A 19,505-nucleotide genomic window follows, 5' to 3' on the forward strand; every position below is an offset into this window, starting at 1 on the left:
AGCAATCACACTTGGTGAACATGATGCACAGGATCAACTTGGTACACCGGTTGCGTATGATACACAATCTCATTTTGCACACCTCTTGCACCTAACAAGCATTCTCACTTGGTGCATCTCTATCACCTGATAAACTTGGTGCACCAATAGCGCATGATAAGCAACTTTCACTATTGAACATGATCAGAAATCACACTTGGTGTATCTGCTCCTCGACTGTACCACTTCAGGCCACAAGTGCGAGATCAGATTTCCAATGATCTTCAGTATAGAAAAGAAATCTTAATGAAAAATACAAAACCAGCATGTCCGGGAATAGCCTCGTCTTCTCTCAGAAATGCTAACTTTGTATGTGTAGGGAAGATTTTTTTTCTTTTTACATGAAGCAGAACTTACATTTGTAACCTACCAGCTACATCCTCAGAAACACAGTAAAAGGCTGATGGCCATACATTTTGACTCTACAAGAAAGTGAAACAATGTGCCACTCACCATCAAATTTCTTGTGCCTCGACACAAAGGTTGTGCGCACAAAATGACTCGTCTCATCCACCAGGTTCTCAAATTCCAGTTTGCTTTGCTGGCTCAGCTTGTCTTCCATTTCTGATGTGCAGCACGTATATTCCTGAGGGCAAATTCTCAAATGTTCCCCTGCAATAGTAAATGGATTCAAGATATGAAAGCATGCCTGAAAAAGATGCATAGCCTCCCCCGCCCCCACACACACAGAAGGACTTGTGGGGGGGCATCATCCCTTCCTCCACAACTTCCTCTTTCCCTTCCCTGAAAGCCCCCATAGCCTCTCCCTTTTCCTGCTTCCTTCTCTCTTTCCTACACACCAGCCAACTAACCTTCCCCACCCCCACCCCCTGCATCCAGTTTTCCCTCCGTCACTTCCCATGGTAGCCTTCCCCTGGGAAAACTCTTGTGTGTTGGGTGCCACTGTATGGTGCTGGCCACCAGACTGGCCAAGTTATGCGGTAGCTCCTGCTGCCAGGCCAGGCCCAGTTGAGCATAGGGTTGCTAGGCGTCCAGTTTTGGCCTGGACAGTCTCAATATTTTGGGGGGCTGTCTGGGAAAGCAGTCCCCCAAATAATGGACACTTGGCCCGGGCCCAAGCCTGGCCCATCCTCCGTTGGTTGTCTGCCCCCACCGCCCAGCCTCCTGTGGCTGCATGGTGCTGTCACCAGGCTGAGAAATTGGCCTACCTCCCCAGGCAGCTGGGTAGCCTCCTGTGTCAGTACCATGCTGCCCAGGAGCAGCCTGCCAGCCTAGGCTGGGTGCGGGTGGCTTCCTGTGGTGGCACAGTGCCACCCAGGTTTGCCTCAGGTCATGAAATTTAGACTTTTGCTATTCAAATACCGTATACAGACTAAATAATAAGCTTAATCGTATTGCTTTAACTATATTCTTATTTAGTTAGTTTTCACAGCTATTATCTTTATATTGAGCGCTTCTCCAGGCTGGCAGCAGTGCCACATGGCTGGAGGAAGGGAGAGGGGAGTGGAAAAGGTGAGGGGGCAGGTGTTTAGTTTGGGAGGAACATTTTCCCTGAACAGTCCCCCTAAATACCAGACTGTCCGGCTGAAAACCAGATACCTAGCAAACCTTCACCTTACCACCTACCATCCAACCAACACTTTTTTTGCCCTGTCTTCAACTATTTTTTTTAACTTCAGTTATACTCTGTCTTTCTCCCCATTAGCGACTCAAGTTATACTCTGTCTTTCTCCCCATTAGCGACTCAAATAGCTTACATTGTTATCCTCTCCTGCATTTTATCCTCACAACAACCCTGTGAGGTTGGTCAGGCTGGGAGGATATGACTGGGCCAAGGTCATGAAGTCAGCTGTTAAATAGTGGTGCACAGCCAGGACTGTCAGTGGTTCTGGTCAGCCTGGGTCTGATGAGAGTTCTTCTCAAAAAGCTTGGAAAAAGCCATGCCCCTGCCTTTTATTGACAGAAACTAAGGCTTGAAGTATGGCTATGTTGTTATGGTTGCCTTGCAACCCCCATAACAGCCACTGCAGAGGACATTTGTTTTTTAAAGGGACAGGTGCTGCTTCTATTTTTTGTGGAGTTTTAAATGTATTTTACTTTTTAAAAGTATCTTAATCATGTATAAATATGCAAAAAACCCACCCACCCCTCAAAAAGAGATGCCCTGTTTTCTGTGGATGTATTGCATTTATATAATTTAGACAGCTGCATATATGAGACAGACAGGGGAAAGGCAGACAAGCAGAGGAATTTTATCAATAATGTCATATTGAAGAACTTGAAGTTATATACACCAGGAGAGACTATTTATTAAATGGTATGTATTTGACAGTTTCCAAGGTAACAGCATTGGGATATATTTGCATGAACTCTATGTCTGAAACACACGAAGACCTGATTGATACGGCAGATCAGTAAGCCCATCTATATTATCGTTGTTGAATGAAGACTTGCCCAGGTATGGCCGAGTTCTGGCATTGCCCCTCAGTAATAGTGCCTGATGCTGCCTGGGGAAGGATTACATGAGATTTTATTTTAATGTATCTGTTTTACTTCATTTATATCCCACCTTTCTCCTCAATGGAAACCCAAAGTGGTTTAATATCATTCTCCTCCATTTTATCCTCACAACAACCTTGTGAGGTAGATTAGGCTGAAAGTGTGTGACTTGCCCAAGGTCACCCAGCAAGCGCCCATGATGGAATGGGGATTTGAGCGGTACACCAGAGTAAAGGTCAAAGATTCTAGCTAATATTTACACGGCACAATGCTTTCAAAAACGTTTCTCTACCAAACACAAATGTGAGGAGTAGCCATTTTGCCATCTTTTGGAAAGAAGTACATGGGACACAAAGGAGGGGGCAAGAAACTTCCCAGAACTCATTTTGCGGTTGTCTGTGTGTCAGCCTAAGCAATGCCTCTCCCCACTTCACAAAACGCATTCTAATAGCAACGTATGTTGCTGTTTCACATTCCCACAGATGATATCTGGTTTCTTGTCAGACATATCAAGTGCACCACTATAAAGAATAATGCATTTATGGCTTCAATTAATGCTTTATGCTATATACAAACGCACAATGAAAAAGGTAATGAAAGACTTGTATTTAATTCCTCAGATTTATTCCTCGATGCCCCATGCCAGTGCTTTTGACAGCATCGCGTCCTTACAGTGCAATCTGCAAACGGAAGCCAATTCTGCAGCTCATGAAATTAAAATGGTCTGTTATTATGTGAACTGTGAATTTCCGAATGGAGCAGCCCTCCGAGTGTCAGAAATGTTGCTCAAAGGAGTAGAAAAATTCCACTGTCCCTCGTTACAGAAATGTAATGAACTGCTTGCCCTTCAAATTAAGAGTTACTCACAAGCAAACACAAACTCTTCACTTCCAGCACAAACCGTGCTGATCGAGAGCTGGGCATGCTCTTTTATGAGGCAAGCAAAGCACCACCGCTAAACAAAGGGATTACATATTATTGCATGTCTAAACTTCCCCGGGCGGAAGATATATTCAGATCTTTACAATCTCATAAACAATTTAATAAGAAGAATTACACATGCTGCAAACACTGAAGTATCGATTAGTCTTTCTTCTAGCTTTGTCTGTTTGAACAAAGGATGTTGCCGACTTCCACCCAAACTAGATTCTGGGGCTGGAAATCTAGGTATTGGCTTAGGTTGAGCAGAGTCAAAACCATTACTTCACAGTTTTCACTTCTCCTCCTTTGGGGCACACTGGGACAGAATCCAGTGTGGTTTACCAGGGACTGTTAGACCAATACCAGATTTCCTGATGCCCGTCCAGTAAAATTATGCTGGTTTTGTGCATGCCTAGAGTTGACTGTAGATACCACCCCACATCTTGCCAGTGCTGAAAAACTTAGGGCCAAGCTACAAGTGACGAATGACACTTGAACAGCAAGTGGATTGAGTGGAGCGCAAGTGAACAGGGAGAAATACACTTGCTGTTCAAGTGTCATTCGTCACTTGTAGCTTCGCCCTTAGAGTGACTGCCATTTTTTTGTGGGGGTGGGTGGATGGGTTTGTAAGCTTTCCCAGGAATCTTTTGATAGCGAGGGTGCATATGTTTCAAATTAAAAAAATAAAATCTCCAAAAGAGCATGAGAGCCAGTTTGGTGTAGTGGTTAAGACTCTAATCTGGAGAACCAGGTTTGATTCCACACTCCACTTGAAATCAGTCGGGCGACTTTGGGTCAGTCACAGCTCTCTCAGAGCTCTCCCAGCCCCACCTACTTTACAGGGTGATTGTTGTGGGAATAATAATAACATACTTTGTAAACCGCTCTGAGTGGGTGTTAAGTTGTCCTGAAGGCCGCTATATACATTGAATGTCGTTGTTTTTATCATCATTATTTTCCTCAATTCACCCAATATTTTAAGTAGAATGGTAAGATTTCCTTCTACTTTTCATCAAATCTCCATGGAGACCATAGCCGGGCAGCTCTATCCATCTCTCATCTGAGCATGGACATATGCACACACGAACCTCATATTCCCATTTTATGGGGAAAGGGGTTTAAATTTCAGTACGTTTGCTAATACAGGTTGTTTATTATTTTTCCGGGAGTACTTAGGATGCAAATGTATAGGGCTGCCAATCCCCAGCCCAGGATGGGGGATCCCCTTTTTCCACCTCCTCCCCCCAACTCCACTTACCTGGCCAGCCCCCCCCCAGTGGTGTGGAACACCCCCAGGTGGCACTGTGCTCTCTCACACCCTGCAACGGGCCCATTTCGGGCCAAATTGGGCCTGCAAGGGGGGGGGGGGAATTCAGCCTTTGGCGAGCATGGGAGTGCACACTGGGCTGCCCTTTCACCCACATGGTGACATCACTTCCTGGAAGTGACATCATCACACACGCCAGAGAGAGCGGGAGGTGAATACCAGGTTACCATTCCCCCACCGGGGGACTCAAGGGACCTGGCAACCCTACAAATGTAGCAACCTTTCAGCAGAAAAAGATACACTGAGCATAAGAAGAGCTGTGCTGGATAAGACCTGTGGGCCATTTTGTTCAGCATCCTGCCTCACACAGTGACTCTGGAGGTTCAGCAACAAGGCAAAGAGGCTGAAGTAGGTTTGCCGACCTGCAGAAGAGGCCTGAAGATCTCGCAAAATTACAACTGGTCTCCACATGGCCGAGAGAAGTTCCCCTGGAGAAAATGGTTGCTTTGGAGGGTGGACTGTATGGCATTATACGCTGCTAAGCTCCCTTCTGTCTCCAAACCCACCTTCCCCAGGCTTCACCTCCATCTCTCCAGGAAATTCACTTTCTAGGAGGTTTTCCAACCCGGAACTGGCAACTCTAAGCCATGGCCTTCCCCTGGCATTGCCTTCTGGCAGTGGGATTCGGAGGCTTACTGCACCTGAGTGTGGAAGCAGGGGCAAGACCTAAGCACAATCCCTCTGAAATGCCACCAGGGCAAAAAGTGACTGGCCAAGGAGGACAGACAGGATCAACAACAGCTGATCAGCACAAGTGCATCTGAATATTAATAATAATAGAGTGTCATTAGAATACTAAGTATCTGCTCGGATTCAAAAATGGTTTCACTGAAGCCCTGCGAAGCATACGGTACCATCAACATGCATTGGCTCTGGACGCAGGGAACGGAGAAAGTTTGGAGGTTGGGGTGGAGGCAGTAAGCATCCCTCCTCCACGCCTCCAGTCTGCACGGGGCTTAAGCATTTCATTAGCCCCAAATCACCACCACTCCCCCGAGCTGCTTTTACCCCCATTGAGAAAACATACAGATGCTTCTATGCCTTCTCCAGCAGATGGAATAGCAGCTTTAGAGGGGTGACTTTAGAAAGGAAAATGGGGCAATTGGGAAAGGTTAAATCCCTCTGTCTTCCCCTACATTGGAATCCTCCTTGAAATTACAGCTCCTGCAATTCTTAGAAGAAGGGGGAAAGACTTTGGAAAAGGATTGCGGAAGAACAACCGTAGGCCCCAAGGAAGTGACCGAGAATACTATGATCACTGTTTTAAACACCAGCCAACATTTATAGAAAAGCTCGTGTTAACTCTGCCATCCCTAGAACAAATTCAGGACTTCTGGTTGCAATAATGCTCTGTTAGAGAGAAAATCCTATTAGAAATCATTCTAGGATGGCTTCAAGGTTCCTCCATATGACATTTTTAACTATGAATCCCAGGTGCCTGCTGGCGGAGAGCAATCTCCAGGTGGTTTGCCTTTTGACCCGCCAGTCACTGGTAACTGGCTGTATGTTTTTGGACCGCCCAGAGATCGTCCATCACCGGCAGGCACCCTGGGAACACACACAGTGTGCATGCTCCCAGGAGGCACAATGATGTCGCTTCCTGAAGTGACATCGTCAAGCTGGCCATGAGTGCGCTCTCACACTTCGTTGGGGCCAATTTTGGACCCATGTGGGCCAGAATTAACCCCGCGCAAAGCATGAAAGCAGGCCCGTGACCAGCATGATGGTGTCACTGCCCAAAAGTGATGTCATCACACAAGCGCTGGGGTGCAAAGAAGAACGTGGATGATGCCCGAGGTAAGTCCCAGGTCCCCCTCTCCTGCTGAGTGGCTATAGGGACCTGGAAACCCTATTTCTAACAGTAAATCACAACTGCCTATTAATCCTACATCTGGCTTCTTTCTGGACAGGGTTATCTCTAATCAGGGCAAAGCTGCAGTTCTGAGCACCCCATTGAATTCAGAGGGACTTCTTCCCAACTACAGTTGTACCGGATTGGGCCATAAGTGTTCTTCCATTCCCATATTCCTCCAAAGTGATTCATTTCTCCTTCTGAGCTTTTATTTGTAATGCATTGTTCTAAAATGGCTTCCATTATCGATCTGGATATTTCAAAAGCTTAATTATTTTCGAGGCTACAGCCGCGCTCACAACAGCTCTGCTGCTTTTTACCCTGGGAAGCTCCAGATGCTTTATATTCCTGTGGTACTTACAGCAAAGATTATATGGCATAAGTGGCATCGGCTCCAGCTGACTGGTTTTCCCTTGCCCCAACGGGTGTCTCCGCAGAGAGGCTCGGCTGCATTAAGTTGTGCTGCCCCAGCACGATGCCAGACGCAAGCAAGAATTAATTCAGCAGTTTGCAATGACCTACTGCAACTCACTGAACCACAGTGCTTCAGAGTAAAGATGCTGACTTACATCTCTCTCCTTTTGTGGCCCACATTGTATAAATCAAGCCAATCGCCTGCTGCAAATTCGTGTTCGGTTCCAGGTTTTATTGCAGCTGTAATCTCACACCTGTCTGCACTCGTTCCATATTGGCAAGCTTTACTGGGGAATTTGGTACAAACCCACACACTCAGAACTGTGCGACAATGGAGAACTGCTTACGAGGCACATTTGCATGTGTTTTACTCAAATGCAGATAACTGTAACAATTCGACAATGGCCGAAACGTCCTAGCATACTCTAGAGGGTAAAATAAATGGAACAGACAAAATGTTAGATGCTGGACACTTGTCCAACACGGCTCGCATTTCATTAGGGGTGGCAAAGGCCAAGCGACAAAAAGTCCATATGAGAAAGTTTCCTAGTTACTCAGAGAGGAAACTGTCCCAAAAAATCTTACAGGTGATAGGACCTGTACCACTTCGGTGGTACAAGAAGATTGGGGGGGGGGGTGGCTTGGTAGCCCTACTGTTCAACTTTGATAAACAGATTCATGGAGGATAGCTCCATCATAATGGCTACTAACCAATGGCTATCAACTTTGATAGACAGATTCATGGAGGATAGCTCCATCATCACTGGCTACCAACCATGATGACTAAAGGGAACTTCTTCACTCAGAAGAAGTAAAGCTCTAATTACTAGAAATATAGTCAGAGATATCAGATAGCACACAGAATGACTCCCTGCCTAATTTCCCTTGATTAATCAGTTCAAGACTGTTTCAAGCCCTGATAGCTCTACTGTAGAAACTACATGATGCACCTTTAATAATGGACTGTACACACATACACATACACACACAAGCAAGTCAACTTGCTTGAGGAATAGTCAAAATATAAAATTACGTAGCCTTTTATTTCCCCCACAGCTGAAATCTTACTAAAGCTTTGACCAGAGTCATTAACGATAATGGCACCCTTGTTAAAGTAGCACTTAATCACATAAACTTATCTGAGTTTTCTTATGATCTGTGCCATAAATTTTACAATTACAGAAATAATATCTCTTTATGATGTATTCAAGTTTTTGATAGCTACTGCCCTAACCTCAGCTAAAAGTCAATCATAAACTTCATAATTTATACCGTTCCACCTGAGGATATTAAACCAGTGTAAAATCTATTAAAAGAATGACATAACCAACTCTGATCTTCTTTGTAAAATGCAAGAGCGGGCAAATGCTAAATGCACACATTGATCAAAGCAGTGGCATTTCAAAAGATATCCCCAGACACAAACATTTATATCGGGGAACAAATTCAGCTTCTGCTTGTTATATAGGGATAGTGCATATAGTGCAAAGAGGAGATTCACATATGTGAGTGAGATCCCAGGCCAAACATTACAGACTGAATGTGCATACCATATGATTTCAAAATCTATTTTTTTTCAACAGTCAGTTTACTCATTTGGCTGTAAGTCATCAATGGCTGGTTAATATACGCAGAGGAGTTAGTCGTGTTAGTCTGCAGTAGCAAAATAGCAGAGAGTCCAGTAGCACCTTTAAGACTAACCAACTTTATTGTAGCATGAGCTTTCGAGAGCCACAACTCTCTTCGTTAGATGAATGGGCTATCAAATACACAATGCCCCAGACATAGAACTTAAAGGCAATGTAATGCATTCAGTGTCAACACAACATGCAGCTTTTCTGCCCAGATTAGCTCATACATCGTATTTCCTATACCCAGGTGTACAAAATCTAGTTCACACATGTGATTGTACTCTTGCTTAATGGAAACTGGATGTGGGCATTGATCCACTGAAAAGCATTAATTAACCTAAACCAAAAGCCATGTAATATCTTTCCAGGACCAACCAAAATGACACAATACACTGTGCAAGTGTCCAGGTTCTCAAAAGGCTGGCTGCTACAACGATTTCAAAAGAGAAGCAGGGCAGTTGCCTCAAGTAATAATCTTAAGGTCTTGCTTGGCATGTCAGCAGCCTCTGGGAAATGCTAAGCAGATATGCAGATTTAAAAGAGTGCAGGTGTCAGGTTGCGCTCCTGGCATTCTGGGAGGGGGAAAAAATTCTCCCAGTGAAAACATAAAAAACAAAAAAAATGTCTCTCTAACTCCAAGTGAGATACACAGATCACTTAAAAGGCTGAGAGCAGAGGAAAGACTTGTGAATCCTTTTACTAACTATAAAAAATAAGATACCATGGAAAAGTTCTATCTGTGGAGTTATATCTATTGTATCCTAATCACATGTGGAAATATCACTGGATGGTCATGAATGGATAATTACTTTTATATGGTGGTGGAGAATGCCCAAAAGTCAGATTTGACTTATGGCAACCTTTGGTGGAGTTTTCATAGCAAAAGACTAACAGAGGTGGTTTGCCATTGCCTGCCTCTTCACGTCTTCATTGGAGGTCTCCCATCCAATTACTTACCAAGGCTGGCCCTGCTTCGGTTCTGAGAACTGACCAGATCAGGCTTACCTGGGCTATCCAGGTCACGGCAATTACTTTGATACAGGCACACTATTGTTACTGTTACTGTTACTGTTACTGTTACTGTTACTGTTACTGTTACTGTTACTGTTACTGTTACTGTTACTGTTACTGTTACTGTTACTGTTAAATGTTTCTTTAACTGTTTCCACTACAATATGATGCCGTCATCAAATGATCAACATGTTTGTGCGAACCCAGACAAAGGAGACACTAATCAAACACAAAGAAATCAAGAGATTTGTCACACTGCACTCTGTTTCTTCAAAAAAGTTCAGGGGAGTATGTATGAAGGAGGTTTCTCATTTTATCCTTCCAACCTCTTAGAGAGGAAAGTTGAGGTGACAGATGATTGCTTCATAGCTGGGCAAGGATTTGAGCCTTTTTGTAGAACGTTTGAATCAGCAAACCAGGGGGTAGGGTGGGAGGTCAAATATCTAGGGTATTTCATGGGATAGCTGTTAAAATTATATATGAAATGAGCTTCTTTTCTTAAGAAGGATCCTTGAAAATGTGAGCAAACTACTGAAAAAAACTTAGGCATCAGTTTAAAAATGCTAGTGTCAGCAAATATATAGAACCTCTTCTGAAAATGTATACAATCTCTTCCTACCAACTGATTCCCTCACTTTCTATTTTGTATCCAGAGTCCAAGTTGCATTCACACCCCCAAAGCCTCTGAGAGGAAGAACCCTTACTATACTGATCTCTGCATCAAGATCCAGTAGGTGGGTGAAGTGTGGAGAAAGGCCTGGGGGGGGGGGCGGCGGTCATCAACTGTCTGTTGGGGCCAGAAGCAGCCCTGGCATTCACCCCAAACCTAAAGACAAAGTAGTCTAATATGTCAATACAGTTGTCTGGGCAACAGAGTCACAGCAAAGTGAGATGACCTCGCAAGGAGGTGGGAGGAGTCTTGGGGTAGGGTTGCTAGGCTCCCCTACCTGAAAAGCCAGAGTTGGGAGTTCTGAGGATGTCAGTCCTCTTGTCCTGAAAGTTACGGTGTCTCAGCAAGCCTGAACAGAGTGTTTTCACTATGTTTAGGGCAAATTCTTAGAGAATTGGCCCTGCTGAGACTCCACAGTTTCCGGTTTAAATCAGAAGTGATGGCATGGGGGCCTGTAAAGCGCATATACAGCGCATTCTAGCCTGCCTGTGCTCATTTTTCTCCCGTCGTCAACCAGGTGAATAGTGGCAGGGGGCAGAGACTGGGGTAGGGGACCTGGCAGCCCTGCTTTGGGGTTGTGTCAAAGCTCAGGGTCAAGGTGTATCCCCTAGCAGGCTCCAACGGCATGCAGAAAGATGACACGAGCAAAGAGGAGGGAAGAGGAAGTCTCAGGGTGAATGCTTCGAAACCGCCATCCATTCCAAGGCTGAGGACCAGGGGGGCAAATATATATGTAGGCAGGAGGCATAACTCCACTAGAGTCAAAGAAATTTTATCCTAATCACCACACAATATTTGTTCCACTAACACTTCCCGCAGTGATAGTGGGACATATCATCTGTTCAGATAATTTTTCACACTAATAACTCCTGCAGTGATACATGGTCATATCAACAGTATTCAAAAAAAGCATTAATACTATGTTATATTCATGACTAAAAGAGTGTTTTGTCAACAGTCCCAATCTGTCTTGAGGCATCTATGGACATCTTTCTTGTACAGTTCATAAGAAAACAACTCTGTTTGTACCTTTTGCTTTGCTTTGCATTAATGTAATGGTTGATTTTACTTTTTGCAAACAGCTTAGAAGGGGAGGGGATAAATCCAAAGAATCACTACTGGAGCAGTAGCAGTTTCTGATATGAAGCCGTCTCATTCTGAGATAGACCATCAATCTTTCTTACACTGTATTATCTAATCTGGTAGCAGAGATCTGCTACCAAGGAACCTTTAACAGGACTTACAAGAGTTTGACTCAGGAACCTCCTCCATGTAAAGCAGGTATTATACCACTGAACCCTGTTGTATCAACACCGTTGGCCCAGACACTGCAGTTCACAACAGCAGAATCCACAACTCATTGACTTGGACCCTATCAACACCAATAGTTTAGAATGGCATCCTTCTGCTTAGTTTGCAGGTAAAAATGTGCAGCTGGCGTGGTCCATAGAAGAAAATGTTTTCCCTGAAGAAAATTTTGGGATTAAGGTTTGCATTTCTTTATTCACTGGAAAGGTCATCACTTGATGATTTGGTTCTTACACTCATTTTGGAGTTAGGAGCCATTCGATGTCATAAAACTGCTTGCCATAAATCGCAGCCCAGAGTCTGGGGTGTCAGATGTTTCCATTGCTTGCCAGAGCTTCCCACTCGTTCACGTCAAATCTCCTAAGTCACATTTACGGCCATCTTTGTATCAGAACTGCGGATGGCTTACGAGTCTCTTGGCTATTGGCTATCTCATTGTAAAAGACGCACACGCCTAAGCTTGCATGGCCATCTCTATGAGAACTAGAAAATGTGTTAGGTTGGCTTGGAAGGCCTAGACAACAGGTGGCCACACCTAAATCTAGATGCAGAGAGTGTGGTCCTCTAAAAGAGCGTTCTTCAGTTCCTGAAGTATGAGTCAAGCCAGAGGTACTCTGCTGAGGAGGCAAGGGCTGAAGGCCATGCTTCTGGTATTTATTTCATTTTATGCCCCACTTTTCTCCCCCACAGGGGGCTCAAAGTGTCTTCCCATCTCCATTTTATCATCAAAACTACTTATGAGTTAGGTTAGGCTGAGAGTGTGCGACTGATCCAAGGTCTCCCAACCATCTTCCACAGCTGAGCAGGGATTCCAATTTTGGTTTCCTAGATCCTAGTCCGACACTCTGAACACGAGTCACTCACTACCAGCAGCTCTTTTTAATCCAGGGGTTGTGAACCTTTTCCTTAATGAGAACTACTTCTGAGTAATGAAAAAAAATGCTGAGCTCCTAAAATTTTTATATATGCACACACGGAGAGTAAAATTTCCTGGAAAAAACCTGCCAGAATGGGTAGAGCTCATTCATCACGCCCACTTGAGGAAATGCTTCCCATTCCCAATCTCTTTCATTCTCACTTTGGCCATTTTCTATGGGAAAAAAGGGAATGAGCAAATAGCTGGACCGGTTCTTAGTCCCCTTTGCTCAGAAAGACACGTCAGGTCTCTTGAATGAACCTTTCTGCATATTTGAGTGTCATGAGAGAGAATGGTCTCTTTTCCTGGATCTTCTAAGGGCAGCACAAGCTACTCTTTAGCAGTCAGCAATTTGTTGGTAGCTTGTGATCTATATGTTGGACCCCTGTTGACATCCAAAGCCCTCATACTGTCTATCTGTCTCAAGGGTGATACTGCTGCACATCCTTGATCCATTTCCAACCTGAAGAGGGCACTGAGGCCTAGACACGGAGAGCCTATGAGGCTATGTCAAAGTTTTACCCATGAAGTCTCGTTTCAGATCCGAGAGGCCCTCAGAGACAGATATCTCCTTATGTGATTTAGGATGGAAGGAAAGTTTAAGGATGTGGAGAAGTAGAGGGGGAAGGCAAACATTTGTGGGGGGCAAGGTTGGAGAGCTCCCAGAATTAAAACTGATGTCCAGACTACAGGGATCGCTTCTCCTGGAGAAAATGACTGCTTTGGCGAGTGAACTCTTATGACATTACGCGCCCCCTGAGGTCACTCCCTTCCCCAAACCCAAACCTCTCCAGGCTCCACTTCAAATCTCCAAGAATTTCCAGACCCAGACTTAGCAACCCTAGGAAACAGCATTGTGTAGTGGTTATAGAACTAATGTTCAAATCTGCACTCAACACCAAAGCTCCTTGAGTGGGCACAGGCCAGCTTATGAGGATAAAATGGAGAAATAAGAGAACCATGTAGCCCCTCGCTTCTTTGGGGAGGGATGGGGTAAAATGGACAGGTAGATAGATACTGCTGGTCTCTGAAATCTATTCTTTTCTTCACAGACATTTCATCAGCCAAACATCTTCTCTTCTTCACAGACATCTCATCTCATGGGCATGAACGGAAAAAAACCCAGAACACACTGGTCGTGTTCATTGCCATTCACGAACAATGAACAACGAACATTGACAAATGTGACCTGTTTAACGAACATGTTCATTGTTTGTTGTTCATGGCCCCCACCCCCTCCCCACAACCACCCCCACTTAGCTCCCCTCCCCTCCAACCCACTTACTTGGCCATTTAAAGATCCCTTTAAACTATCAGCTGGCAGGCGGCAGGGGGGATTCCCCCCTGCTCCCTGCAAGCTGATAGTTTAAAGGTCCCTGTCCTACCACTTGCAAACCCCCACCCCACCCCCTGCCCCACCCCAGCAACACCGGGCTACTGCTGCCTGGTGCGAGAGGGGCAGGAAGAATCTCCCCTTCCCTCTCGCACCAGGAGAGCAGGTGGCACCGGGCTGCTGCGGCCCGGTGCAAGATGGGTGGGGAGATTCTCCCCGTCCCTCTCACACCGGGAGAGTCAGCAGCACCGGGCTGCTGCAGCCTGGTGTGAGACAGGCAGGGAGATTCTCCACACTGGGAGAGCTGGTGGCACCAGGCTGCTGCGGCCAGGTGCGAGAGGGGCGGAGAAAATCTCCATGGGATCCATGGGCCCCTCCCTTTTCTGTCATTTTCTTTTCACAGTGGAAAAAACTGGACTGTCTGCTGGAAGCTACTTTGAGGGGTTAACTTACAAGCCAGAAGGAAAGCCAGAAGGAGTTGATACAGAGTTCAGTCCCTCCCTACCTCCATTGCCAGGGGAATTGATTGAAAGGCGCCAGACTGTCTTGCTTGATGAAAGGCTGATGAATGCAACAAACGAGGCTTGCAACGACCACCTGTTTGTTTAAAATGGGGCCTTGTTCGTGAACAGCAGATTGGGCTGTTCATGGCTTTTTTTTGTTCGTATTGCTGTTCGTGCCCATCTCTAGTATAGATCCAAGACAGCAGTCCACCTCAAGAGGAACACCATAAGCTGCTTTATTATACCTTGACCCACAGCTATGTCTTTTGTCATATGGATCTTGTTATACTGGGACTATGGAACATGAATGTACAAAGTTTCTAAAAATGCTGTAGCTTTCTCTTATAGCAATCAGCAGCTCTCTCAAAAATATGCCACTCTCTATTATAGCTACACGTGAGGTGCAGAAACAATATTTATTGTAATGAGACACAATTGCCGGCCCTGTTTGTTGGACAGATTCTCCGGTGTGCCACACGGGCGCCTTCAGCCCCTGGTCCTACGAACCCACGGCATTCACTTCTTTCTGACTTCAATTGGCTTTAACTATTGCCTAACCAAGGTGGTTTGGACTTGTGGGGCGTTCCTTTATTATACTTGACTGCAGCGGAATGAGGCTACACTCCGGCATTGTTTACTTGTGTGACTATATTTGATTTGCATGTAACTATTCGGCCCCTTCCTGGCAAGCAGCTATGCTGCTCAGCCAGGGGCCGTTTATTGCCGCTCCTGAGGGATGGACGGCACCACCCCCTCCATTCCATATAAGGAGTGGCTGGGAGGGCAGAGCGAGCCTTGTGACGCAGCTCTGCCCTTCCCAGCTCATTGCAGCTCAGTCGCTCGGTGCAGGAGGACGTCTCCTGCGAGCGACTGAGGGCCCTGTGCTTGGGCGTTGGCCTTGTGCTTGCCTGCGCGCGGGGAGAGCGGCGGAGGCGGCGCGCGGCGGATCATCGGCGGAGTGGCTTTGGGGGCTTGGAGTTCGCTCCGGAGCTCGGGAGTGCGCTGGCCGGCGGAGGCTCGCCGCGGCCGCGCAGCTCTTCAATTGGTTGGCTGGGTGCACGCGAGCGAGTGCTCCCTAGCCAGAGCGCATAAGGCTTCTTGGGCCACGGGACGGCTTGGGAGGTTGTGCGGGCCGTTCTGCGGCGCTGAAGTGTGCCGGCCGACAGAGGCGCGGCGCGGCTAGGAGGCTACCACCCGGTGTGCCCTTGGGGTCCCCCTTAACTCGGCCGCACAGCTTGGCCTTGGGGGGGAGGACGCCGTTGTTCGGGTTCATTAGGGTGCGTTGGAGGGAGGACCCGTGGGATAGCCCTCTGTTGCCGGCCGCCATTTTGGCATTGCTATTGGCCGGCGGCCATTTTGTGTGCGGCCCTGTTTGGTCGGCCATTTAGGCTGCTGCTGCACAGCAAGGCAGTGCGGCCTAGTGAGAAGGGTTGTTATTAATTAAGTGGCATTGGGCTACTCCACAGGGTTGGAGCCTCATTGCTTGCCTTCAGTGGCTGGCACCTTCCTTTAGTTTAACACGTGGCCAGGGAGCATTGCCTAGTGGTTAGCGGGACCGGAGTAAGGACATCTCGGTCCCCTGTTGCCTCACAGGCGACTTACCCGTCCCATCAGATCTTGGAAGCTAAGCAGGGTTAGCCTTGCTTGGAGGGTTGGGGTTTGGACCCGGCCTTTTGCCTGGGGGAAGTTGTCTTGGGTGCTTAGTATTATACGAGTGGGTGCCTGGAATATGGCTCCCAAGAAAGGCAAGGGAACTTCCAAGGGGAAGCAGCCTGCTAGGAGGGCACCGTCTAAGCGCCCCCCTCCCCCAGCTCTTTCGTCATCCGATGAGGATGATTCCTTGGGGGACCAGCAGGATATTTTGAGGCGCCTAGAGGCTCTTGAGCAGTCCAAGGGTGACAAGGCCTCTGCGCAGCAAGGTGGGCGTGCGGTACGGCCTGTGCGGCGGGCAGCTAGGGACGCAACTAATCGTGATATTTTGCGTCGTTTAGCCGCTTTGGAGGGCGCTACCGGATCCCCGGCAGCTGGAGCCAGCGGTGGCCATGCAGCGATGGCGTCTGAGGACCAGGTACCGGTGGCTGAAGTTGTGGATGTGCCGGAGGAGTTACCACCTGTGGCAGTGGCCGTGGACTCAGTGGAGGCGACGGGTAAGGATCATGCACCTCACCACACTTACCCGTGGCCTTGGGGCCCGTGGGCACAGGGAACGGCCGGCGGGTCCATCAGTGGAGTACAGGATGCCCCATCCACTGCCGCAGCCGCTCTTGCGGGTGGGGGGCAGCTCGCTTTCAATCAGAGCATTCCTCCAGGTGCGCAGCAACAGCAGACGGTTCCCCTTCAGGTTTGGGGGGGTCCTCCTTTTGCTTGGCCTGGCTTTTCGGCCGGCCCTTGGGGATATTATCCTTACCCGGCACTGAACTATGGCCAGGTTCCTTTTCATGCTCTGCCTTTTGGTGATACGGCCCTTCCATTAGGCGACCATCTGGCGCAGGCCACGAGGGAGAAAATTCTTCGTGGGGAGTATGTGGACGTCTTTTCCCTTCTCTATCGCGAGTTAGAGAAGAAGGACAAGGACGAAATGGATGATAGAGACAAGGAGCGTTTGAAAAGGAGGAGGGTCGATAGGACCTGGAACAATTGGCTGCCTGGCTTCTTGATTTATGCTGGGGTAATTGCCAGGGCGCAGCCCAGTCGGGCTGCGTCTCTGTTCCAGTACCTTGATATCATTTTGAAGGGTTATACGGGCTTCTCAGGTGCTGCATGGATGCAGTACGATGAGGAGTTCCGTATGCGTGCGGCTATGAACCCCAGCCTACCGTGGGACCGCATTCACCAACAGCTGTGGTTGTCGGTGATGTCCCCTGCTAAGCCTAACCTAGGGGATCGTTCTGACAGCGGCCATGTGGTTTCTCGCAACATCCAATCGTCCAATACCCGCGGCGGAGCGGGGCAGCAGGTTCAACCCCGGCTGCTCTGCTGGGAGTATGCTTATAAAGGAACCTGCCCTAGAAAGCCTTGCCGATTCCGGCATGAATGCCCATCTTGTGGGGGCCAGCACCCCTACAATGCATGTGGTAAAGCCCGGCAAGGGTGGGGAGGCAAAAAGCAAGGTGCGGGCGGTTCAGGCGGCCAGCAGCCGCCTGGAAAAGGGCCCCAGCCCGGTAAAGCTGAGGGTCCTTGAGCGCCTGTTGCGTTATTACCCTATTAAGGATGATGCAGTTTATTTGTTGGAAGGTTTTAGGGATGGTTTCAGAATCCCCGTTCAGGGTTCTAGGGCTCCGTTTATGGCCGAGAATTTACGTTCAGTTTGCGGCATGGAGGAAATTGTCAGGCATAAAATCCAGAAGGAATGTGCGGAGGGCAGAGTTTTGGGGCCGTTTACAACCCCTCCAACCCCCAATTTTAGGGTGTCTCCTTTGGGGGTGGTCCCCAAGAAGGTGGCGGGTGAGTACCGCCTCATCCATCACCTTTCTTATCCTAAAGGGGCTTCAGTTAATGATGCCATTCCAGAGCATTTATGCTCTGTCCGGTACACCTCTTTTGATCAGGCTGTGCAGGTAGTGCGCAGGTGTGGGGTGGGCGCGGAGCTGGCAAAATGCGACATCAAGTCTGCATTTCGTCTTCTCCCTGTCCACCCGCTGGACTTTGAGCTTTTGGGGTTTGCCTTTGAAGGTGAGTATTACATGGACCGTGCCCTACCGATGGGTTGCTCCGTGTCTTGTGCAGCCTTTGAGCGCTTCAGCTCGTTCCTGGAGTGGGAATTGAGGAGGCGTGCCGCTTGCAGTGACTCCGCCCACTATTTAGATGATTTTTTATTCGTTGGGCGGGCACGGTCGTCTCAATGTGCCAGGCTTTTGGCCACCTTTATTGAGTTGGCTGATGAGCTGGGGGTTCCATTGGCTCACGAGAAGACGGAGGGCCCCTCTACGGTTCTCACCTTCTTGGGTATTGAGCTGGACACTGTTCGGCAATCTTTACGATTGCCTCTGGATAAAGTTGAGGACCTTAGGGCCCGTCTGAGGGACTTCAAGGGTAAGCGCAAGGCTTCCTTGGTTGAGTTGCAGCAGCTCGTTGGGCACCTTAATTTTGCGTGCAAAGCTGTTGCGCCTGGTAGGCCGTTTTTGCGTCGCTTTTGTGACGCCATGGCTGGCCTGCATGCACCCCATCACAGGTTGCGTTTGACGGGTGGCATGCATGCTGACTTAGAGGTTTGGTCGGACTTTTTGAGCAACTTTAATGGTATTACCTTTTGGCGGGATGAGTTATTGCTGGAGGCTGAGCTGCAGGTCACGTCTGACGCCTCGGGCTCCACTGGCTTCGGGGTTTACTTCCGGAGGCACTGGTGCGCTGAGCAGTGGCCTGCAGATTGGCTGGCATCAGATGTGGTTAAAGACTTGACCTTTTTGGAGTTTTTTCCCATTCTGGTTGCAGTCCACTTATGGGGTGAAGAGCTGGCGAACCACACTGTCCACTTTTGGTGTGACAATTTGGCTGTGGTTCACGAGTCAACTCCTTGTCCTCAAAGTCCCCCAGGGTTATGCGGTTGGTGAGGGCATTTACGTTATTGTGCCTCCGGCGCAATATTTTGTTTAAGGCTAGGCACGTTCCTGGCGTGTGCAACGGCGTGGCGGACGCTTTGTCTCGCCAACAGATGGAGCGTTTTTGGCAGCTTGCCCCGGAGGCGGATTCTCGTCCGGCAGTGATGCCTCCAGAGCTTTGGCTGCTTGGGAGGTCGAGGCGTGCCGCGCCATCCAGCTAGCCATCGCGCCCAGTACTCTGAGGGCGTATTGGAGAGCGGTAGGCCAGTTGGAGGGGTTCAGGCGGGAAGCTGGGATCAAGGATGCTTGGCCCATTCCGGTGGAGCACATTCTGCAGTTCTGTGTACACCAGAAGGCTCGGGGGCTGGCAGTGAAGTCCATTAAGGGGCAACTGGCCGCCCTGGCCTTTGTTAGCAAGGCTCGGGGATTGCCTGAGGCCACGGGCGATTTCCGGGTACGGAAGATGCTCGAAGGTTGGGCCAGGGAGGGTGCGGTCCATAAGGATCCGCGTCAACCCATTTCTCCGTCTGTGCTTAGGGGCCTTAGTGGGGTTTGGAGAACAGTTTGTACCTCTGGTTATGA

General features: G+C 48.0%; 1 protein-coding gene across 1 annotated transcript in view; it reads right to left on the minus strand.

The window, feature by feature from the left end:
• The window catches only part of GPC6 (glypican 6), a 1,020,154-nt gene that overhangs the window by 711,773 nt on the left and 288,876 nt on the right, over positions 1-19,505 (minus strand). Inside the window, exon 2 of the mRNA XM_054974100.1 lies at positions 493-651. Coding sequence (XP_054830075.1) covers positions 493-651 — 159 coding nt within the window. The remainder of the gene's footprint in view (positions 1-492; positions 652-19,505) is intronic.

This window comes from Eublepharis macularius, chromosome 3 (assembly GCF_028583425.1).
Source record: "Eublepharis macularius isolate TG4126 chromosome 3, MPM_Emac_v1.0, whole genome shotgun sequence".
In the NCBI taxonomy this organism is placed as follows: domain Eukaryota; kingdom Metazoa; phylum Chordata; class Lepidosauria; order Squamata; family Eublepharidae; genus Eublepharis; species Eublepharis macularius.